Genomic DNA, 23120 nt, shown 5'->3' with positions numbered 1-23120 from the left:
GGGTGCCAACGGTCAGTTGTGGACTGAGGTGTCTGTGAACGGGCTCCGGTGTCTGAGCGATTTTGAACCCACGTGCATCTTTCTCACCACTAGGTACCTAGGCGGGTCTCCCGCGCCCAAATAAGACTGGACATAACGAGCTGGTGGTACCAAACCTCTGGCCTACATAGGGGTGGGAATCGGTCCGGACGGGCGGGAAACGGACACTAACTCAATCGGTCCGGGCAGAACGGGCACAAGTCTTAAGTGTCCACTCGGATATCCGGACAAAACGGGCGGACATTTCGGATTTTTCTCCAACAAAGTGCCCGTCCGTGACCGTTTTGATAGTAGGACAAACCGGATATCGATCGGGCGGACACCGGTCACTAATGAACAAATAAAGAATTTTTTATTCGAAATTAAAATTGTTTAGTAGCTAAATACAACTTTCTAAACTCTCACTTTCAAATTCGAAAAAGTAAATGAATACAAAATTAAAAGATAATCATTGAGATTTCTCATGGATTAGGATCGATGTATTCTGGATTCTAGGGTTACTGGTGAGATATTTTTACTCTTGAACTCTCATGGTTGTAGTTAACTTTACAAATCTAAAGGCTTAAAATCAATCTTATAGGCGGAAGGGTATAAAGGGTCTGATAAACAGACGAGTTCGGTCGTGCGGACTATATAAGCGGGCAGACTCGGTCGGATCACCGGACAAGGACCTATGTCCGCGTCCGTCCGCTTAAGTTCTTTCGGTCGGGCGGATACGGACATCAGACGGTAACGGACCCTTCGGACTCGGACGGTCGTGGGCGGATTCCGGTTTTTCGGGCCAAAATCCCACCCCTAGGCCTACATGACCATTTATAAACTGTCCTTGTAAAAGAAAGGTCCTGACAGACTTTCCCTGGTGACACAATTGGTTGGGGAGGTCTAACTTGCAGTCACACAGAGAATTTGATTAGAAAACACCTATTTCCGTCCAAGTGGATTAAAAACTGTGAAACATCACCCTTTCTAAAGACTTTTTTTTTTTTTTTTTTGAGAAATCGACTACAATATACGTTGGTCGTTACAAGACATTGATACATCACGAAGATGTGATAAGCACGATAAACGCCTAAGTTAAATCAATAATGAAAAAGGCCTAAAGCTGAAAGAGACCTAAAACCGACTGACTTATTACATTATTATTTGTGTCATGAGAAAAAAATCTGTTTTGAAGACACTTGTAATGATGATAACATTAACATAGTAATATGAGAAACATGAGACAAAAATTCAACCTGTAAAATTAAACGGATAAGAGTATATGATCTAGTTTTCTACTTAAACTTCCTCGGACTACAAACAAAATTAGGGAAGCTTCTTTGTTATGCTTAGATTGAAAACCTACTTTGTGTGATGTTGCAGTCACCAGAGATCAATTCCTTCTTTTTCTTTCGAAAATGACGTTTTGATTACGAATTTGATGAATGGTTGCATACAACGGGTAAATTTGAAGTTACCGCAGCAATTCGATTGCAGATGGTAAAATAGCAAACTTCCTTGGGAGAAACCCTAGATGTTCTCCATCAGACTGTACAAAAATTTTACCACTTCCCACTATTTCCTCCACTTCAATGGACTGGACGCTGCAACATCACCAACGTAAACATTAAAAGACAAATATATGTTTATAAGGTAACTGAAAAAATAATAACTTTCCCACGTTACGAACGTATTTGGATGTGGTTGATAAAAGGATTCATATGCTTAATTGTTTTTCCTTCTTTGGAGACTTCAATTGACGTATCTCACTTCTAATATGCCTATACTAAACAACTCTGTCAAAACAAATAAGTGGTATTTCTCGAACTAGGTTTCGCATTTAGTGGAGCAAAATCTATATAGATAAGGAGATGATAACCCTAATGGCATGACGCATAACAACGGGAACACTTGGTAGTAAGTATTAGGAAGCTAATATATAAATGAACGATTTCCTCTTCAAAATCTTTACATTCGTCAGATCTCTCAGTGTATGAGGGCCTAACTATAATTAGTCTTTCTATCAAGCAGTCGGGTGCAGGACAGGGTGCAGGACAGGCTCCAGATCATATAGTGGCCGATCCTTGATCACCATAGGTCCCAGAGCCTAGTAACTCACCCAAGTTTTGGCCAAGTTTTGGCCAAGTTTTCATCAACTATATACATGTTCATATATAGGCCATAAACTATATTCTAACAATTCAAATTGAACTCCAACTATTCAAAGTTTCATATATAGCAACTAACTCTGCAATTCAACATAGGATTGGCTTGGGCTACCTCAAATCCCGATATGATCCACGAGTTATTCAGGTGGATCAGCTGATCCCAGCTATTTAGCTCTCTACTTATTGGCAAAAAGACTGTTTCAGAGTGTTAACCAGAAAGATAAAGCTCGTTTGACACTGCAGCTCAAGTAGGTCGCTGGTTATGTTTCTTATGCTTTAACTGAATGCGAAGTCGTCAAATGTTCATTTTCCTTATACACTTATGACGTCCTGATTATCGATAACAACCAAAACGTAGTGCCAAATGTAGGAATTTATATAAATAAGAAATGAAACATACCTTCTGGAAGACACATTTTTTACAGATAGATGTGTTCCGTTGTACAGCCGATGCATCTTAAATATAAAATCGTACCATTTAAAGTTCTGAAGAATCACAACCTGAGATAAAAAAAGTTAAATGAAGAAAAAATCAAAATCATGGAAAGAGGTTTTATTATGGTATTGAATGAAAAATTACTTCAAAAATTTGTTAGAAGAAGCTTGGAGAGATTATACACCTCAAGATTTCCATTGCTAGGGTCCGCATTTGGAGTAATCTTCATGCCTCCACCAAAGAACTTCGCATTTCCGATGCAAAGAGCTGTTACTTGAGGAAATACTTCCCAATTTCCCCCATTTATCTTAAAAATATACAAAATTATGAAATTAAAAAGGACAACTAGGATGGAATGGAAGGATTGGACATATCCGCATTTCGTTTACCACAACAATAGTAAAGTTCACGACAATTAAATTGCACTGACCTTGATTCTGAGATCCTGATTGTTGTGCCCCATAAAGCCTCTCAAAGCACCAAAAACGTAACAAAGGTTACCAAATCGTTTGTACGTCGAAGCATAATAACCTGCTTTTGCACTCCTACAAACTTCCACAAAATATGATCAAGAGATGATTTAGAACGGTTGATGTTGCTTGTTCAACCTTAGCGTTAAATCTTTTCAAAAGAAGATAACCTTACAGATGAATGTCAGCGACGTTTATGAAGTAATGGGGTTCTCCGCTTTCTCCACTGATAACTCCGACGTCTATTCGAGATCTTAACCCTGCAAACTTAAGTAGTGTCAAAAGTAGAAAGGAAACATTAAAATGTGCAAATAACTTTCCTATAAAACAATAGCAACAAAACTGGATTACTTTTTACAGAATGTGACAGACCTCTAGATATGCGTTCGACGGCTTCATGTGGGTCATTTTTCCTGATAAAGACAACAGAGATTTTTATTATCCGATAGACAAGAACAATTCAAAATTCACTTATGGAACTAGGTGGGACTAGAATCAACTAACCAACCAAGCGTTCTGGCAAAATCAGATGCAGTACCTAAAGGAATGATCTACACGAATACAGCAACTACATCTTAGAAGTTTGTGGAAGAGAGTTCATAATCAGAAGTACGTTTTTGTCAGTTGGCTATAATATATGTATTTTGTACAACTTACCCCAAGGGCAGTTGTATGATTACTCCTATGCTCATGAGCTAACATGGGTTTTCCTCCCCAGAAGAATCCATTTACAACCTGCCAATTCAAGCCAAAGTATGATCAGAAGTTTTAAAAAAGTGATCAAGCTTGCATCAATCTCACAAAAGAAAGTGTAGACCAATCCCCTATAAACATTCTACCCATCATAGAAAATACTCATAATAATTAGATCCGTCACGTGAACCTCCGTTCCTCATGTAGTGCATTAGGTAACCATAGATGAGGAACTACCTGAACAACTGATAGTATTTTTTTCTAAGAGTCCATCAAATGTGCACTTGTAAATTTTAGCCAAAATATTTTTTGGTTTAAGATAAGATGGACTAGGTAAACCAGAACTTTTCGACTGATGCCTCTGTTATCCCGTAAACATGAGCAACAAGTGCAAACAGCAAGCAAATGGTTGTTGAAACTGATAAAAATGCAACACAAACAACGAAGTTTATAGTACTTTTTTTTGTTTGAGAAATCGACTACGGTCTACGTTAGTCGTTACAAGGCATTGATACATCGAGACGATGTGATAAGCACGATATTGCCGAAATACTACTGAGCCTAAAGCCCGACGAATTAAGTGGCCTATAGCCTGACGAATTAAATGGCCTCAAGCCTACATAAATTACTTTATTTTATAGTAATGAGAACACATACCTCGTGAAGAGTCCCATCACCTCCAACTGCAACCACTGCATCAGCTCCCTCCTTTATAGCCTGTATACACATCAAGACCACCACCATTTCTTGTCAAAGACGACAACAAAAACAAGCAAAATGACCAACAATGCTCAGCTACAGTTAAACGAAGACCTAGTTAACCAAAAAAAAAAGAGTGAACAAGTAAATGCAGTGGTAGATTCAAGAAACATCTCTACCTCTCTAGTTATGTCAATGGCATGAGAAGGACCCGAGGTTAGACATTCACATATCTGATGACAAAAAAGTTATTCAACTAATTAGCAAAATTTGTTCGCCCAAACAAAAACAATAACAGCAAATATAAATCAATCCATAAGAGATAAGCGTCCTTCAATAGTTTAGTCAAGCAATTGGGTTATCTAAACGTTTGTACAAGTAGGAATGTCACTAAAATAATGTCCTCTAATATAACTAAGTAAGCTTGTTTGCCTACCATGTAAGAACATATATTGTTTCTAGGGTGGGTTGTGAATCATAAAGACCCTTTCATCAAGTAAGACTTTCACAAATTAAACTACTCCATATAAATCTTGAAATTTCAGAATAGTTTTTAGTCTCCCCAGTGGAGAAATACACATGTTATCTTAGTTGTTGTCTATGAACTCAAAGATGAAGTTTTTCAGCTAAGCTCAGAATTTTATCAAGTCTATTTGATTAACAACTCTATGAAGATGAGTGAGACAGAGAGAGAGAGAGACTGACATTGCGATCTTTACCGAGACGAGAGCGAAGAAATGGTAATAGTTTCTTCCATTCTTTACCAGTTCTTCCATTAGCACCTGAATTCAAAACAAATTAACTTCAGAAATGAATCTAATAAGTAAGTAGATGAACTTTTAGAGAACTTTTAGAAAGAGAGAGAGAGAGAGAAGGATTGACCTTTGGGATTGACTACGAAGACTAGATCGCCTCTACTGCGAGTGGAGTCAGTTGTATAAGTAATACGATCGGAGGAAAGATCGGAGGCCATGGAATAGTCTGATCGTATAAACGAGGGTTTGGGAATTGACCTCGCTGAAATCCGATCCACCATTATTTATTACTATCAATTATGAACTAGTAGTATTATTACCACCGATTGTCTTCTTGCAGGTTCTGTTTTTAAGGAAAATGGATAAGATTGATAGTATTCAGGTTTCTGACTTCATTAGCATAAGAGAGAGAGAGAGAAAGAGGAGGGAGAGAGGTGTTGGATCTTGAGGTCGGAGGAGTCAGTTGGAGGAGGTGATCTCATCCATCCGGCCCTGTGAAACTTCTGTTGGTTTTGTTTTATTCTGTGGGTAGTGAAAAGAACGATAGGATGGATTCTTTTTGTTTTTTTTTTTTTGATGAAGAGGGATGGATTCTTTTTGTTAAAACGATAGGATGGATTCTACATTTATTTTCTCTTTTTGATAAAAGTATAAGATCGATATTGGTACTTTTTTTTTTTTGATAAAAGGATACTATTTGGTACTAACTTGGAAGTATTTTTTTGAAAAAAAGTTACTAACCATGATGTCGTAGTAGATCTTTCAACAAAATAAAAATAAAAAATGATGTCGTAGTAGGTCGATGGAGACTAAATGTTGGTGCAATTCTAAGTATTTGTTTTGTGAAGTGCTATTTGTCAGAAAATGTAGTTCCACCACAGAAAAAAAAAGCGTGTGATCGATTCTTACTGGTCACGGCATCTCTCTCCGCATGGTCTTGACCAGAGAGAACCCGTTACAACAGCTTTTCGACATTATTGATGATCCTTCTGTAAAAAGAAATCTTTTTTCAACTCCCACCACAAGTACCATTGTTCTCTCTCAGTTCATCTACGGTGGTGGTGGTGGTGGTGGTGGTGGTGGTGGTGGTGGTGGTGGTGGTGGTGGTCAGCCAGTAGTTGCCGTGATGGAAAGAGAGGATAAAAAAGACGTGGTGGCTAGTGCATAGACCGATACGTTTGGATCTAGTCCATTTCCCGCGTAAAAGATGTGAAAAACGCCCTCAGGCAAACTGCATTTCATCATCCGATTAACTGATGAAGTTCAAAAATGGTGGTAACTATATATCCACAATTGCAGAACAATCAAGAAAAAGAAGCCAAATAACTATACACACAGAACAAGATTTTTATTTCCTGATTTAACTCTTGTTACAATATAATTGAGTTTAGGCTAATTATTACATTATACAGTTCACTAAGAGTACAGTATCGTTGCAGATCAAACGAAATGGAAGAACACTTTCTCTCTAGCTGAATTCAAGTGTATTCTTGGACCCATTGTCCGACCGAACGAAAGGAAATAACACTTCATCTCTAGCTGAATTCAAGTGTATTCTTGGATTCGACGGTATTGGGTATTTGATCTTCCGTACCACCTGTGATACCCTTCTCAGAGTCGGCATTATAAGACGAAAGCAACCTTCTCTGCAACAATGTAATAGATAAGTTATCGTCGTTCTCATACACAAATGTGAAGCAAGTATGAATAGTTAAATATAAGGGAATTGATCGACGAAGAACTTACATGATCTTCGAAATCTGGGCTTGTTAGATTCATTGAGAGGTTCCTCATCAATAACATCACCTAAACAGGTACCAAAAGAGTAAAAGAAAATTCAGACTATATTAATCAGAACAGTTCCTACTTATATTCATTAATCATCAACTAAGTGAAGATCATATCAAGTCCATCTCTAATGGGATCTTCTGGTATTTCTTGTGTTCTTTAAAAACCAAAATGCTATGCCGTCAGTTATACGAGTAATTTACCAAAACGAAACGAAAAGAAAAACTAGCTTTGTAATGGATGTATGAAATGTATAGATGGTTGAAAAGGGTTTCCCAGTGGGGCATAAACATTCCCTTTTCCTGTATGACTATCAGCTTCAAGCTAGTAAAACCCAAACGTTAAATAATTTTTTGTAGTGAAGGAACTTGTGAAATTGGAAGGTCGGAGACTTCTCTTCTACGGGTATGGGTGTGTCGAAAACCTGTAATTGAGGCTGAAGTAGTTGGGAACAGTAAGAACTCTAATACTGGAAGCACATAGATGGTGTGAAATTACTGTAACATATTTATCTAGAAATTTTTACGGCATGCCATTTACTAAATTGTGTGTGGCAAAAGAACGGAGTTTTGAGTTTGGCAAAATGCTTACAGTTTCAACATCAACCGGATTCATCTCCTTTAGCGTCTGCAAGTGATCACCCGTGCTCGGGTCAAAGATACTACCGATGAAGCCATACACCTGAGCAAAATCTGGAATAACTGCACAAAACAATGTAATTAGCCAACATGCCAAGATGAATATATTTAAGAGAAGGTATGTAATTAATACAGATATCAGAAATGTCGACCCGACAAGTAGATATCGATATGGAAACTTTGCAGTCTTGTTAGAGTTATTTATAGGCTATTTCTTGGTGTTATTTGCATTATACATATCAATGTAAACTGAAGAAACAAAAAGGATTAAGAATTTCATGCTATTCCAATATTGTTTAGTTTTTCTTCCAAAAATATCGACACGGCAAGCAAAAGTTGGAAATAGACTAACCTCGTTGTGATGGGACATGATTCCCTTGATCAAGCGTTTCACAAGTTGGGTATGTACTTTGAGTGTTCTCATTGTTGCTGTAAGAGCTATTTAATACTACAGGTCCAGCATTTCCTGTATCATCTAGACAAGAAGAAAAAGAACATCAGATGACAAAAACATATTGTGCCTAAGTCAAAGTACTTGGAATTGGCTGGTCCACCCGAGTAACTCGGTATTCGGATCCGCGGTAGTGAAACTTCGTTTTTTTGTTTAATTTAAAATATAAGAGTGACCTACACAAAAATACATGTATGTATATTATAGAAGAGCTACTAAATTTCGATCCAGCTACTCCGCTCGGACCAGTGGGGATCGCGGACCGACCCATATCCCCGATCCTTAGCAGATCTCAACCTAAGAAGTTCGGCCAAAGCCATATGGGCCCCAGACCGAGCCGTGATTCGAGGGTCCCGATAAATACTTAACGTTCCTTCGTGATGTGTTAAAAAGATGCATATAATCAACCATTTAAATTGCGAGCGACATCAAGGCTTTGGCCAGCTTGAGCATAGGGCTCAGGTAGACTAGAATTGCTAATATTACCTCAAAATGGAAACTAAAACGATGAGGAAAGAAAGTAAATAAATTTGACAAAGAGGATGGAAGAAGTTTAACCTTTGGATAACTGAGATACACAGACAGGTGCAGAAGAACTATGATCCCATGAAGCAGCACCAGGACCCAGAACTGAGTTTCTAAGCACGGATACTGAATCAGGCCTGAGATCAGATCCCGACTCCAAAAGAGGGGTTGAAGATTGAAATACCCCAGTTATTTGTCCGAGTACAGGGGATGCCAGCTCTGTAAAATATGAGTGGAAACGATTACTTTTTGCACTACAAGAAATGAAGAATTAAGGAAAATAGTAGTCTGACTACTTTACCATTTTTAGTAGCTTTCTGCGGATATGGATGAGCTGCTTTTCTTTTTGGCCGAGGGGGTGGTAGATGTTCATTAGTTCCATTCTTCTGAACTTTCAAAAAATACTTTTGTGCATGGCTTCGAATCTGCAAATACCTTATAAATGAGTAACAATACTAACTACAAAAACTTCACTAAGACGAGCACTTGTCCATTAGTATTGCTATCCAAAGCTGCAAATGTCTCAATTTTAGGTTTTAACAACAAATTCCTACTTCAGAAACTGTAAATGTCTTAACTTCTAGAAGTCTTGCTGAAATGATATAAACAATTTGAAGTTACCTGGATAACTGTCTTAGACCCTACAAATGCTTCAATCTTCTTCCAGTCACGATCAAATCTGAAAAAAACCAAAGGAACACAATTTAATGTCATAATTTGGGATTCCGGATAAAACTAGAAAGATAAACCTCTCTACATATAACCTAATCTATAATGAATCTCCTCCAAAATCGTCATTTTGTGCTGAAGGACTAGTAAAGAGACATTCAACCCAGCGGATTCCGTGAAGGAATGCTTCGAGAAGTTTCGTTCTAAACTTGATATGAAAGACCTCCTATTTTGAAATACTAAATTTTTTGAAATGACTATGTTACTAGCTAAGTCACAAATATGGGTATGGTATTTTTTCAGAACTCGTCGACCAATTATGTATTTATAAATTCGTTTTGATTTGGAAGGTGGGCTAACCATCAAAGAGTTAATTCAAGATTTAGAAGATAGATATTAGAGAACATGATGCCATATGGACAACCAGAACATTTGGACAACTAGTCAATGTGAATCAACAATAACGACACCCCAAAGCCACCAAATCCTATAATCCAAAGCCAATTATGGACTTCCCATTAGAAACCCTGATCTCTCCTTTTCTTTTGAATGTAAACCCTAAATCACTCTTACAACTACAAACATGATGAAATCCCAACCCTCAAAGATCCCCAAAAAATTGCCTCAAACAGAGAACACCAAAGAGTTTCACTATACATCAAAATCTACAATCCCACCTCAATACCCACAATTTCAAACCATTCCAAATTCTCTCTACCCAACTAAAACCAAGTAAACTACTGAGAATCAGCTAAAAAACCCAAGTTGAATTTTACAAAAAGAAATAAAAAAGCATAAATTCCTCCTAATCTAATACAAAAAATAAGTGGAACCCACAAAAGATAGATGAAATTTAGAGAGAGAGAGAGAGAGAGAGAGAGAGAGAGAAGTTACAGTTGGAGAGCTTCAAGGAATTTATCATGCTCTTGTTCAGTCCAACTTTCTCTTGATTTAGTGATGGTATAGGGTTTCCTAATTTTCTTAGATGGGTCTTCATACAAGTCATTTGTAGCTGATGTGGTAGTAGTACTACTAGTGGAGATGGTATTGAGTCCAGGAAGTGAAGCCATTTCTATTGGATTATCAAAATAAAAACCTCCACCAGCTTCTTCTAATGAGGATGGGTTTCTTTTCAAAAACACCATGTATATAATATATTATCTCTCTCTCTCTTCTCCTTCTCTTTCTCTCTGTATTTGGGTTTTGAAGTTTAGTAACTAACCCTTTGTGTGCTGTGTGTTGTTTTTGAAGGTTTTGATTTGTGGGTGGAATAGTTAGAAAGTTCTTTTTAGAGAGAGAGAGAGAGAGAAAGTAGTGGCTGTGAGCAAATAACCCTTGGGTGTTTCGACTTTTGTTTTTCAGAGAGAAACTAGTGGTTCCCTGCTAAACAAATCTCAACCATGGATATCATAAAAGGTGGTACCTATGCGGTACTGGTGCGGTTTGAGTTGTGTTTTGTCAGCTCTAATAACAGCTCTAAGAATTAAAAGTCAAGAAAAGGACAAATAACAAGTTGGGATTGCCCGACTTTAACGGTTGACATTGGTTACCCATTCGACCGCATGAAATAGTGTATGCCAAATAACAAGTTGTGTTTCTGTTAGGGGAGGGTCAGACCAAATCCGACCGAATCCGTGTTGGATTTGAAAAACACAAACTCATTTAAGTCGGTCCGAGTGACTTCGGACTGCTTAGTTTGGAACCCAGGCTAGCCTATGGCAAATTTCAAAGCGCTTATAGATCCTCTCTTCACCAATTATAATGTTTTGGGGGCAATTGAACTCATGCCATTTTCATTCCCTTTCATCTTTTAATCATCTTGGAACGCTTCTTCATCTTTCCCATCTTCTCTCTTCATACAGTGCTTTCTTTTTATCTTTTTACCATCTTGAAACCCTTGTTCATCTTTGCCATCCTCTCCCTTTTCTCTTATCAATATCTTTTCTCTCACCCTTCTTTATCTTATTCATTTTCTTCGTTACATTTTGGAATCGAACTTCTAAAATAAATTAAAAATGGAGTGGGTTCAAAGTTTGGGAAGGAAAGCACCATTATCCCACATATTTTACTTTTAGTTTTAATTATGACTATAAATAATTGGTTGAACTTATGTAGACCAGCATTGATGACAAACCCTAAATCGAAAATTATTGTTGCTTACTAAATAAGCTGTTTTTCTTTTTAGCTTTAGTCCAAGTACACAATAAGGAAAGATGACAAACTGAAACAATGACGAATCTCTTGTTAAAACAAATCAAAATACAAAAGAAATTTGAACCTACAATACCACACTTTGTATATGTTGACACCAATTTGTTGGTTCTCTCTTAGTCTAATTATCAAAATCGGAATTCGTTACAAGCTGATGGATAAAATCCACCGAGAAAAAAATCGAAGAGGAATAGTTGGATAGATTTACCCCTAATCAAGCCAACGTGCTACTCCGTCTTCCTCATCTACAGCTGCAAGTATCTCTATGCGTATGTTCAACACAGCCTGCATTTTTATAATTAAGTTAAGAAACATAATTGAGGATCTTCTGACAGCTGTTACATACAAGGCTACAACTTTGACATGGCGAAGATCCAACGGCAGCTTTTTAAAGCCTAGAATCGTACTGACAAAAATACTTTTAACTTTAACACCAAGTTTATCATGGGGATCAGATATTATATGCCTCTTCGGAAAAGAAGATATTTTTTTCGAGCTTCGAGAAGCTCTTGTAGAGTAGGAACTGTGGTTGGGTAATGGGTAGATATGCAAAAATATGAGGATATTAGAAACCCATGTGGTCTGTTAGGTTGGTGGTGGACAGATACCTAAAATGCAGTTTTGAGGTACGAAAAGTAGGGCATTCGAGATTAGGCAAACATGTCATGATTATCGTTTGTAGCTTTGTGCGAGAAAAATAACTTAAGAAGCAAGGAACTTACTGCGGAATTTTTATAGTTAACAAGCTTGCATTCCTCCAGAAAAGAACCTTCCAAGGACCAATTCTCCCAAACATCAAAGCTGTGACTAGCAAATACAAATTCCATTCTTCTATTTATCTGCAAAGTGGTAAAATGAAGTTCAGTTCTCAAAAGATGACTTTAACAAAAATATGCTACTGATCATACAAAGCAAAAAAAAGGCCTCGATATTGAGCTTCGAGAAGAAAAGAAAAACCTCAGTGATTGGTTTCAACACATTTTGGACCAGCTCAGACGTGAAATTACCTGCAATAGTTTACCACCTGCTGCAAACGACCGCAACCCAATTGTATCCTGCAAATAGTTGCGTTAACCAAATTAGTGACAGGGAAAATGGAATCAAACTCCCAGGTGGATTATTGAACTTGAGATAAAGAAGCGTGGACTGGTAAGAATAAAGAGCACGGTAGATATGAGCACATACCTTGCTTCTAAATGTAACAAGGAACTGTGCCGCAGGATCCCTTCTTGTTACATTAGACATCGTGTCCAGGAACCAAGCACCGCCTGGAACTCTTTGCCTTGACACATGAAATGATGCACCATCTCTCGCACGTAAAGCAATAACATATCCATCTTTCAACAAATTTGTGGAGTTTCCAGTGGGACGAATGCTCAATTTCATGCGTTGATCCGGAGTTGATTCTGGGGTTGAATCAAGATGATTTTTCCTACCTCTAGAATCTTCTGGGGAAGCAAATCGGGAACTAGAACTTGGAACTGGATCTGTGCCACTCATAGCAGTATCATCTTCTCGTTGTGAGGTATAGTTATTATCTTTTTCTAATGCATTGGTTTCATCGGACTTTTGTTGGGATTTACGGCGGGCATGCCTCTTTCTACCTTTCCTACCTGATCTGCTATTACTTCCCTCAGGTCGACTCGCAGTATCTTGAGATAGACCAGAACCTTGAGCTTGACTACTTGATCCCTTTGGTTGAGAAATACCTTTGTCTTTGGAACTTTCTGGAATCAACTGTATGTCATCTACTGAAAGCTTAGAATCCCAACTCCGCAAAGCACTTTGTTTATCCTGTTCCCGTGATTTTTCAGCTTCATAGGAACTTTCCATTTCCTCTTCGTCTTCATCAGAGACGGCATTGCTTGGAATGACACCATCAAGAAAGAAAGACTGAAGTATAGAAATAGCTTTCTCCCTAATCTCCATCCACACTTCTTCACTGTAATCCGCACTTCGGGGTAATATCAGTACATTCGGCATCTCCTTTACCTAAAATGAGGTCATGATTAAATAAAATCAAATTTCAGCACCCAAATCATTACACGTTAATACATCATAATATCATATGCCTCGAAAAAAAGTAACAGGATGACAAAAAAATAATGAATTATGGTTATTATTCATGACCATATACATCCAAACCCAACATTGGTGCCCTAAATCTATTGCTCATACCCATGCTTCCATCCATTGAGGTCCTTCAGCACCATCTAGCGCACAACCAGCAATAGTCCCGTCAATCAAAAGTTTCTTCAGAGCACAGTCATCCAACAGCTGACTACTACCCGTATTTACAAGAAATGCTCCTGGAGAAAAGAAACTTCTCTTTCTTTAATTGCAAAAACCAATGTCTAAATAGTTGAAGCGTAGGAAAATGATAACTTACCAGGTTTTATTTGCTGCAAGCATTCTGCACTTACGATCTGAACAGTTTCATCTGTTAGAGCACAATGGAGAGAAATAAGGTCACTTGCTGCAAGTAGGTCATTAAGAGTGTCCATTCTTCGTGCGGCAGAAGGAAATGTAACAGAAGGCCTGACTGATTTTCCTTTTCCCTGAATGAAATACATACAGACAGAAGAGGATGATAGAGTCAGTAACAATCAAAGGAAGAAAAAAGAAACTCTAAAGATTAAATCACATGTTCAATGGATTTGAAACCTAACACAGGAAAACAGTACAAGTTACATCAAAATAACCAAGTTCTATACAGAATTAAGTGACGAGTCAGAAAATTCTGCCGAAGTAAGAAATGATGAATCGAAAGGTTCTCTCTATGACTTTAACATGTCCAAGATTGTCTTTAACCACAAAGCTTCTTTTATGTATGAACGATGTTAGTGGTTAACAAATTGAAAAAACCATATTTAGTTGTTCCACTTGTTTCATTGGCATATCAAATTGCAGGATTGTCAAACAATTAAAATACAAGAAGGCATAATTTTAGCAAGACTGAAAAAGTATGATTTCGGCAGCTATATACAGTCCAAAAATTTAAACGTGCTGTTCTTAAACTACAACAGCATTATGATAGGACATTGAAACTTCAACCTAACTCGAAGCACGAATTCAACAAGTTCCCAAATCATGATTTCTGCAATTTTTCTAATTTTGCTGGTCACACTTATAGACTAAATCACTAAATTCACTTAATTTAAGAGCAATTCGGCAAAATTAAACTAGATAAGCACAATTCATACTAAAATCCTACTCATATACAGACTTTCAACCCACATCAAATCATAGTACTTTTGAATTCACTTGATTTGAAAGAGAATTAAGTACACTAAACTCATTCACTCTATCAATAAATTCCCTAAGCAAATTGTCACATTTAACTAGAATAACACTAATCAACTAAAATTACTTCATTTAACAACAAATCAGAAGAAAAAGGAAGTGTTAACTACAGTGATCACAAAATGGGATAAAACTGAAACCCTAGAATTTCGAACCTCATGAACATCGAAGTATAGTACACTCATCTTGAAAGCTAAGCTCCGAGTAGCCAAAGACTTAGCTGAAGCCGATCTTCCAACAATCCCTAAAACAAGCCCTCGACATCGGCGCATACCACGACAGAGCGGCTGAACTGATCCAAGCCAACCGGAAGCAGAAAAGGCATGACGAGAGAGTAAATGTGTCCGGCGAAGCAAGCCAAGGAAAAGAGCCATAACAGTATCGGCGACTTCTTCAGCGCGCGAGGCATCGACATGGATGAGTTTGAGTCCAAGATCGGCAGCTAATGTTGAATCAACTGAACGATCGGTGGAGCCAAGGCAGAGAATAAGTTGCCATGGTTGGAGGCGGCGTTGGGCGGCGCGAGGAAGAAAAGCGAGTGAGTGGATGAGGACGGCAGCGGCTGATTCGATCCGACCATCTGATAAACGGTTAAGACCGACGTGTTCGACGGTGGCGATCGTGTCTAGGGTTTCTTGTTCGAGGCTGTAATCTTCAAGACAGTTAAGAGAAATGACTAGAGGGAGAGGAGGTGGTGGTGGTTTGGAAGTGGTGGTGGTGGTGGAGTTACGGCGTGACATTGTTTTTTGAGTTTTAATGGCGCCGATCGTAGTTGGTTCTCTCTCTGTTAACATCTTCTTTCTTCTTTTACTCTGCTAGATCTCACCATAGCCAAGGGCTTACTGATACCTCTCTCTCTCTCTCTCTCTCGTTTCTCTCTCCTCTCGCTCTATCTCATTTCTCCCTCTACTAGAGTACTTTCTTTTTTGAGTTATTTCTCAAATGGCCCCCTAATTTATGACCAGTTTCCGATTGACCCTCTACCTTGGGGTAACATACCTATATGGCCCTTCTTGTCTTGATTTCTTGTAAACTTGTCTCCTGTTTCGTTTCCAACACGTTAACGTTAACTTTTCTATTCCCACTTTGCCTTTCGGTGCTGCCAGATTTTCTCAAATATGTGGATGTGATTTTTAAAAACCTGATCTTTGATTGTTACCGTCAATTTTTGTTATTCTTTGTTTTTCAAGTCTTTATCTTTCTGTCTTTATATGATATCTTCTTCTTGTGTTATATTGCTATGCAAATGGCAATTGTAGTCCATACACTAAATCAGCCTCTAGACAAACATACCTTTACCATGACGTAGCTGGTGATATGCAACGATATATAACTCCCAACCTAAAAATGGAAGCTGGAATGTTACTTTTTTTTTTACTTTCATTTCGTCTTCTCCCACTACTTTGATCTGATTCCAAACTTCACCTTTTTGATATACACAACTATATATTAGGTTACCCACTATCTATGACCTTGTCAACTAGAGTCAGTACTAATTTAAGTTTGAGCCGATCAAGTTCAGTCTAGTTTAGTCAAAATATTTAAAAATGTTGAACTCGTATAACATATTCGTTCGAGTCTAAGAATATGTTTATTTTCTCGTACTCATCCGTCCAAAAGAAAGAAGCCTATAGATATCGAAAGTCAAACGAGTTTGACTAAAATCAATCTCATTTCTGAAACGTGAATAGCAATTTCAAGGAACGCCCGCACACCACTCTTAGAACAACAATCGCCTTTTTCTCTAAGTCCCCACCTTTCATGGCCGACTGTCTTTCTGAAATAAATTATATGGACGGTCACTGACCATTAGTCTTGTTAATTATCGTATTGCTGGCCAACCATTTCAATCGAGAGTGTAGTATCAGCATAAACGTCAGTTAGTCATGTTGGACAAACAACTATTTGGTCAAATCGGCATTGCATCTGTCACGCCTAATTTTTTTATTTTTTTGTTGTTGTTGAGAGTGTCACACGTAACTTGGACATTCGAATTTTATCCCAAATTTATGACATCAGCACTTTCTCTCCCTCATCCCTCTCGGTGTCTAACCGTGTCGGTTGCGGTGGTTAACTCATCCCCCCGCCCCACCTAATAAAAATGGATGAAGTGGACTGGAAATAACTACTGGTTTGTCATCATTAGGAAGAAGAAACATCCAAGCAAATTCTCACAACTAAGAAAGAAAAAAACGAATATCCATGAAAAATCCTTAACTTCGAAGTAAATCCAAACAGAAGCTATCTTTTTTTTTTTCTCTCAAATTCAAATCAATCTATAAAAACCCTAACTTCTTCTCCCAAATTCCCTTAGGAATCTAATAAAATTTCTCAATCATGGCGACAACAAATTGGAATTCAAATTCGTTCAAAATCTTCTTTGAAGGTTGGTTAGTTCGTCAAGAACATTACTTAGATGAACTAATCTCAGCAACCCAATCAAACATTTACGAAAAGAATGAAACTGATTTAAGAGATTTGATTGAGAAAGTTCTTTCTCATTACCAACAATATTATGAAGCTAAATCACTTTTATCTGAATCAGATGTTTATATCTTGTTTGCTCCGACTTGGTTTAGTTCTTTTGAACAATCTTTCCTTTGGGTAGCTGGATTTAGACCAAGTCTAGCTATTCAGATTGTTTCAAAATCTGTGGATGATTTGGGGGAAGAACAGGTAGAAATGATGGAGAAATTGAAATTGGGGATTAGGGTTGAAGAGAGTGAATTGGAGGAAGATATGGCTAGGGTTCAGGAGAGTTTGGGTGCACCACCATTGTTGGAGATTGCTAGAGAATGGGGAAGATTGGGTAATGGAGGAGGAGAGAGAAAGGGGATTGAAATATTGGGATCTTCAATGGAGATATTGGTAAAAAGAGCTGATTTTTTGAGGATGAAGACAACAATGAAGGTAGTGGAGATTTTGAGTTCAGTTCAAACAGTGAAATTTTTGGTTGCTGTTGGTCAAATTCATCTCCAGATTAGAAAATGGGGATTTCAGATGGACTCAGAGAGGGGTTCTTGTTAACACACAGTTCTTTCTCTATCTCTCTCTAGAATCCCTCTCTCTCTAGAATCAGAAATCATATTAGCAAGTAGTATTTGTTAGGTAATAACTGTTTGATATTTTGATATGAGGCTAACTTATTCTTAATCAATCACTTGGAGTTCATTCAAATTCTCACTTCATTCATATTCTTCCTCGATCATTGATGGCAGAATCTGTACTTTTGATAGAGATTTTCAGAAAACAACCAATGGAATAATACTATTATATCAATACGTAATAAAAAAAGATGTCATATCATCAGCTTCTAAGTCGAACTATAATTAAGATTTTAAGGTAAAACATACTATTCGACACCAAAAGTCCGAAGGCGAGGCCTATAACTCCTACATCTGTGTTTACCTTGAGAGCTTTAATATGGTTTATAAACAAATCAGAAATACATAACCAACAAAAGAAAACAAAGTCCGGGAGAAATCACTTGAGCAATCATTCTAAATTTACCTCAACCAATTTGAAACCACAAACTTTTTTTTTTTGTTGAACTATGAAACCACAAACTTACTTATGATATAAAAAGATTTTAGCTACAGATATGTGAAAGAGAATGACTCATTCTCTAAGATAAAAAAAAAACAAATGAAAAAGGAGATCAAAACTATATATTCGATCATCTAAACGCTGTACAATATCCACCCTATTAACCAAAACTTTGCTTACTTACCCAAACAAGTCTGACTCAGTCAATTAATGGTGCTTCTTCGTAGTGTTTGAAACAAACTTGCAGGATTTCGGTGAGTTACGATATCAGTTTCAGATGAACCTTCTCCTGAATGTTCTGGTTGTTGCTTGATAAGAGCGCATGAGAAGACCAACACCGATTCCAACTCCAAGGCACATTCCTAAACCAATGCCAACACCAACTCTTACACCAGCGTTGAACCATGAGAGTTGCCCGTCTTCATCGTAGTAAGCTTCCTGCGGATAGTAATCGTGTGCAAGTTTCCCTTCCAATTCATACTCATCAACTTCTGAGTCAGTATCCTGCTGAATTTTTCGTAGAATCATGAATTAGATTGAACTTTTACGAATAAGCAAACTAGTAGAACTTTGAAGGTAGACTACTAAATCAATAGGGTACAAATAGGTGAGATTTTCCGGTTGTGTCCATTACGAGTAATGTCATTAGCCAATAGCCATGACAAAGAAACAATCAGATTAAAAACTTAAAAAGAACTTGTTGGAGCATAACAATTGGTAAAAGGTATCTATTTTAATTCTTTTGCTATGGAAGGAACTAATGGAAATCGAAAATGGTACTATAACACCACAACCAGAAGATTAAGTTCATAGTTGGCGGATGACTCTTAAGCATAAGTACTAAAAATGGAATGAACTTGATCCCATAAAATTTAGCTTGCTCAGAGTAGAATGAAGAACACTAGCCAAGGAAAATCGGTCAACCATTGTATACTAGAGAATACCCGTTTAAATCTACACAATCTATTTTTGGAAAATGAAATAAGGGAAATATACCCATTTGATCAGCAAACGAAATACTTTTGCCTTAACAATATGCATTATAAGAATACATAACAGAAAGATCCAGGGACATTAATGTGCATAAGTTTGGGGAGACAGGAAAGGCTGCAGCGAGAAGTTACAGGTCGAGCTAATAGGGGGTTGGATTGTCTTCGAAAATTTTAGCACTGGGAACTGACAAGGTAAGTGAAACTATGTTGTCATACGTTGTGTTTCTTATTTGATTAACCAACTTTCATTGGACTCAATAAGAACTACAAACTTAAAAGAACCTCATAAGAAACTAACCATGAACCTGAAAATGGGAATCATGAGGTGCAAGAGATGAAATTGATCAAACCACTGTCTCCAAACGATTAGAGGGAGGCTCGCAAGATTCACAAGTCACTGAAATAGCTACTACCGATCTTTGCACAAAGCTACCTACAGACACGGGCACTAAACTCTTATTGTCTTACTCTTACGGTCTTACCTATCTATCAACCTAGAAAACACAAAGGATCCCATACTTGATTAACCAGTGCCACAGTTTTGTTTTCTTGTCTTTCAGCTCTAAACACCAAACGTCTCAATCCATACATTTAGAAATTTATACAAAAACCGATATTTAGATTCAATTTGAGTTGAGGAGTTAAAATATGGATGAACATTAATTTTTTTTTTTGAAAAGGGATGAACTTCAAAGTTCGCATAACCATTTGGTAGATGGGGAAGAGTTCAGACCTAATGATATGCAATCTGTAACAAAGACAACATAATCTCAACTTTTAACAAAGGTATCACTCTCCTTGCTAAAAAGAACAGTCGTGCAACTTCCCTGGACCAACCCTAAAGTATAAGTTATACATATTATGTTTCTTGAGGACCTCGAGCATATTAACAATGAAGAACAATCAAGTGGATCCTGTAAGCATGGAATTATCAAATTAGGCCAACAATTGCACCCTATTTCAGGACAAGATCCTGATGTTGCAAAGCCTAATTCAGCATCATGTCTATTATCTAGAACAGTGTAATCTGTAGCTGCAGTTTACTGATTATACACTAAACAACTGCCATTTATACCATCAAGCTACTAAATCTTAATGCTTTCACAGAATTTGCACAAAGCCACAAAGTATTTCTAATATGGAATTTTACTTCATCAAATTCTCTAAATCTGACAATATGCCTTAACAAAACTTCATCCACACAAGTTCAATGCATCCCCATTTCGATCTTCTTTGTTCTTAGGCTCTCAGCCGCTAAAGGTTTATATTTTTCGACAACCCTAATTTAACTAATATTAACTTCAGCGAATTCGAAAAAAAAAACACCCATTTCATATTTCATACAAAATAAAATTATAAGCTAATGTAATAGTGTGGAAAGGGGGTTATGCTAAAAGTACCTGCAACTTCCTGTGACGAACCACGCCATTCGTGCTCTGGGTAACCTTCTCAGTTTCTTCATCTTCTGGAATAGCAGAAAGTGATCCCTGTCTTGGAGGTTTCCGCCTAGGGCTAACATTAATTGTCTTTGTAAGAATCAAAGGAATACCAGAACAACACCCAGCAACATAAACTTCAATGGAAGGCGATGAAATCCCAAGTTTAGGCTGAAAAAACGCAGATGAACCAGATGAAATGGAAGTTGCTGTATAACAATCCATACTCCATCCGTTCTTTGAATCATTCTCTAACTCTTGATGATTTTCAAACCCTAAATTACTATTACCCCAAGGAGATTCCATCCTTTCTAATGACCCACACAAAATCACATCTTCATTCTCATAAACCTCAAATTCAATAGCTCCCATCACTCTAACACTATCTGTACTAACATAAGTAACTTCTGATGTTTCTCGATCAATTCGATCTCGACGAAGATTAAGAGAAACTATATCAGAAGGAGGAATTCGAATTCCATTGATTTCAAGCGAAACCCCAATTTCACGACGAAGATGACATAGTTTAAGATGATCTGGTACGTTATCAATTACGCATGGAGAAATTCGAACATAAAATAAACGGATCTCAAACCAACCTGAAGGAGATAAAGCTGACCCATTCATGAACCGATAAAAAGATGAATTTTTAGGGTTCGAACTAAGGGTTGAAATCTTCTGTTGAGAAGCTTCTGAATCGTTAGTATTGTCACGAAAATCCATTTGAAACCAGAGAAAGAAAAAACAACTGAATCTGAATTTGGAAGATTATATGGCAGAATTGGATAGATTATTAGGGTTAGGGTTTTGAAATTCAGATCATTCTGTTCATCTTGCTCCCTCGAAGAAGATATTTTCCGAGGGGAAGAAAGAGATGAGAAATGAAGAATGAAGAAATCAGGGGAAGAGAAAATGGGGTTTTTTTAGAGAGAGAAAGAAAAAAAAAAAAGGAAGGAAGGAGAAACGGAGACCGTAGGAAAAGGACAATCAAACATGAGAAAGTCCGTTACTTGACAGCTGTTAATCTGTTAACTTTTAAGAATTTGTAGTAACCCCTCCTAAATTAGTTGATATTTAACATTTGCACCTTTGATTTTATCCAATCCTTAGTTTGGACCAACGGAATCTTTACATTTTCATTCTCTTTGGACATTATTTTACTCTTTTCTAACTGAATAGAAATTCTCCATGTCATATTCATAACAGAAAGAGGCGCGATGAAACTCCTGCTATCATGAACTCTCTTTCTCCAGACTGAAAAAGATATGCGTTACAATTCAGTTTCTTGTTAACAAAATTTAAGTATGCAAAAAGTTTGTAAATGACAACAATGTAGACAAATTTTAGATGAATCATACAAATATTTACAATAAAATAATCTAAAGATTTTAAAATTTGCATTTCAAGATGAGTTTTTTAAATGAAACTTGTGTTGAAATAGGTAAAATACTTATAAAAGAACTTATTCTCCACATGCATAAAAAGGGAGGTGAACCAAAAATAACCCACATTATAAGATGTTTCTTTAGGTCACCTAGTAATTTTAAGACATGATTTTAGTTTCTCGACAAAAACAAAAGATAGTTAAAAAAAATAGACATGATTTTAGTTTAATTTTTTAAGTTAATTTTGTTCAACAGACTCCGGGGCAAAAAGGTAGCTTTAGTAAAAGTATTCATCTTCTTGATTTATTGTCACTTTAGTCCAAATTTCAAAGAATAGTTTATTCTAATCCTTTTGAGGGTATGACAACTTAGATTGTCAAGTACTGTCTCTCCTTTCAACAACAAAGAAAAAAGATACCAATCTCGATTCATACGAAGTTTTTCTTTTTTGGTTGCAAATTGAATCATATGAAGTTGATCTTGATATTTGGAATTATGCTCCTATCATGCACCTACTTCTAACTAAATTTTCACATAATCTTACTTAGTTAATTGATGACAAAGGATTTCTTTGAAAAAAAATAATGGGAGGGGATGATGTGTGAAATATTTTACCATTGTGCTAGTCTCACATGTAATCTTTTTTATTGGTTCTCTTTTATGTGGACTATTTTGGCAAATTCATTGTGTGGATATGATCCTCACAAAATGCCACCACTTATTATGAAAAAAGGATTACAACAATGTTAAATGATTCGAAAGTGAGACTGATTAGCCGAACATCAATGTAGCCGGTTCTCATTAGACAAATCATTTCTCTCGGAAGGTGACATGTTAAATGGGAGTGGACCACATAAATTTTTTATATAATCCTATTTTTCGGACCATTTAGCATTTGTTACAAATAGATATGTTCAAATTGTTATAATTGTCTAGT

General features: G+C 37.0%; 5 protein-coding genes and 1 long non-coding RNA gene across 10 annotated transcripts; 2 read left to right on the top strand and 4 right to left on the bottom strand.

Moving 5' to 3' along the window:
• Positions 1–1142: 1142 nt before the first annotated feature.
• LCBK2 (Diacylglycerol kinase family protein) lies at positions 1143–5920 on the bottom strand. Its single transcript, XM_086671385.1, has 12 exons — positions 5367–5920; positions 5190–5266; positions 4664–4717; positions 4443–4502; positions 3750–3827; positions 3597–3643; positions 3465–3505; positions 3268–3352; positions 3053–3167; positions 2807–2929; positions 2587–2687; positions 1143–1622 (listed from the first exon to the last, which is right to left on the bottom strand). The coding sequence occupies exons 1-12, from the start codon at positions 5518–5520 to the stop codon at positions 1493–1495; spliced, it is 1065 nt and encodes a 354-aa protein (XP_086527511.1). The 5' UTR covers positions 5521–5920; the 3' UTR covers positions 1143–1492.
• A 648-nt stretch (positions 5921–6568) lies between these two features.
• LOC147552746 (protein REVEILLE 6-like) lies at positions 6569–11368 on the bottom strand. Of its 4 annotated transcripts, none has more exons than XM_086671387.1 (8): positions 10205–11368; positions 9263–9320; positions 8943–9066; positions 8675–8860; positions 8018–8140; positions 7619–7728; positions 6986–7045; positions 6569–6885 (listed from the first exon to the last, which is right to left on the bottom strand). In XM_086671387.1, exons 1-8 carry the CDS (start codon positions 10453–10455, stop codon positions 6775–6777), a joined length of 1023 nt encoding a protein of 340 aa, XP_086527513.1. In that variant the 5' UTR covers positions 10456–11368; the 3' UTR covers positions 6569–6774. The 4 variants fall into 4 exon arrangements, with proteins under 4 accessions (XP_086527513.1, XP_086527514.1, XP_086527512.1 ...); XM_086671388.1 differs by having other exon boundaries at positions 6569–6880; positions 10205–10651; XM_086671386.1 differs by having other exon boundaries at positions 8018–8131; positions 10205–10651.
• A 64-nt stretch (positions 11369–11432) lies between these two features.
• AN (NAD(P)-binding Rossmann-fold superfamily protein) lies at positions 11433–16224 on the bottom strand. Its single transcript, XM_086671384.1, has 7 exons — positions 14980–16224; positions 13911–14079; positions 13700–13830; positions 12707–13513; positions 12529–12576; positions 12244–12360; positions 11433–11806 (listed from the first exon to the last, which is right to left on the bottom strand). Exons 1-7 carry the CDS (start codon positions 15616–15618, stop codon positions 11732–11734), a joined length of 1986 nt encoding a protein of 661 aa, XP_086527510.1. The 5' UTR covers positions 15619–16224; the 3' UTR covers positions 11433–11731.
• On the top strand, positions 12909–14405 carry LOC147552745 (uncharacterized). The gene is made up of 2 exons (XR_015238431.1): positions 12909–13046; positions 13159–14405. It is a non-coding gene; the product is annotated as an uncharacterized LOC147552745 (long non-coding RNA).
• A 758-nt stretch (positions 16225–16982) lies between the features above and the next one.
• LOC147552742 (Erythronate-4-phosphate dehydrogenase family protein) lies at positions 16983–21792 on the bottom strand. 2 transcript variants are annotated; one of them, XM_086671390.1, is made up of 2 exons: positions 20763–21747; positions 16983–18877 (listed from the first exon to the last, which is right to left on the bottom strand). In XM_086671390.1, the coding sequence occupies exons 1-2, from the start codon at positions 21519–21521 to the stop codon at positions 18644–18646; spliced, it is 993 nt and encodes a 330-aa protein (XP_086527516.1). In that variant the 5' UTR covers positions 21522–21747; the 3' UTR covers positions 16983–18643. The 2 variants fall into 2 exon arrangements, with proteins under 2 accessions (XP_086527516.1, XP_086527517.1); XM_086671391.1 differs by having other exon boundaries at positions 18147–18874; positions 20763–21792.
• LOC147552743 (protein RESPONSE TO ABA AND SALT 1-like) lies at positions 17162–18001 on the top strand. The gene has a single exon (XM_086671394.1). The coding sequence runs from the start codon at positions 17162–17164 to the stop codon at positions 17849–17851; it is 690 nt and encodes a 229-aa protein (XP_086527520.1). The 3' UTR covers positions 17852–18001.
• Positions 21793–23120: the final 1328 nt, after the last annotated feature.

Source organism: Eschscholzia californica, unplaced genomic scaffold, assembly GCF_041429995.1.
Source record: "Eschscholzia californica isolate CP2 unplaced genomic scaffold, dmEscCali1.0.p SCAF_3, whole genome shotgun sequence".
Classification (NCBI taxonomy): Eukaryota; Viridiplantae; Streptophyta; class Magnoliopsida; order Ranunculales; family Papaveraceae; genus Eschscholzia; species Eschscholzia californica.
The sequence above is the reverse complement of the archived record's forward strand: the minus strand, read 5'-3'. Positions and strand labels throughout refer to the sequence as shown.

Bases quoted from the DNA above. Each gene is read 5' to 3' on its own strand.
- LCBK2 (XM_086671385.1), bottom strand. From the start codon at position 5,520: ATGGTGGATCGGATTTCAGCGAGGTCAATTCCCAAACCCTCGTTTATA. The intron at 5,267-5,366 runs GTCAATCCTTCT...TTTTGAATTCAG, and splicing joins CTTCGTAGTCAATCCCAAAG to GTGCTAATGGAAGAACTGGT. The intron at 2,930-3,052 runs GTCAGTGCAATT...TATATTTTTAAG, and splicing joins ATCAGGATCTCAGAATCAAG to ATAAATGGGGGAAATTGGGA.
- LOC147552746 (XM_086671387.1), bottom strand. From the start codon at position 10,455: ATGGTGTTTTTGAAAAGAAACCCATCCTCATTAGAAGAAGCTGGTGGA. The intron at 9,321-10,204 runs GTAACTTCTCTC...GGTTTTTTTCAG, and splicing joins TTCCTTGAAGCTCTCCAACT to ATTTGATCGTGACTGGAAGA. The intron at 7,046-7,618 runs GTAAGCATTTTG...GTACCTGTTTAG, and splicing joins ATCCGGTTGATGTTGAAACT to GTGATGTTATTGATGAGGAA.
- AN (XM_086671384.1), bottom strand. From the start codon at position 15,618: ATGTTAACAGAGAGAGAACCAACTACGATCGGCGCCATTAAAACTCAA. The intron at 12,577-12,706 runs GTATGTGCTCAT...AACTATTTGCAG, and splicing joins TTGTTACATTTAGAAGCAAG to GATACAATTGGGTTGCGGTC. The intron at 12,361-12,528 runs GTAATTTCACGT...ACCACTTTGCAG, and splicing joins CAGGTGGTAAACTATTGCAG to ATAAATAGAAGAATGGAATT.
- LOC147552743 (XM_086671394.1), top strand. From the start codon at position 17,162: ATGGCGACAACAAATTGGAATTCAAATTCGTTCAAAATCTTCTTTGAA.
- LOC147552742 (XM_086671390.1), bottom strand. From the start codon at position 21,521: ATGGATTTTCGTGACAATACTAACGATTCAGAAGCTTCTCAACAGAAG. The intron at 18,878-20,762 runs GTACTTTTAGCA...CGAAAAATTCAG, and splicing joins TTCGTCACAGGAAGTTGCAG to CAGGATACTGACTCAGAAGT.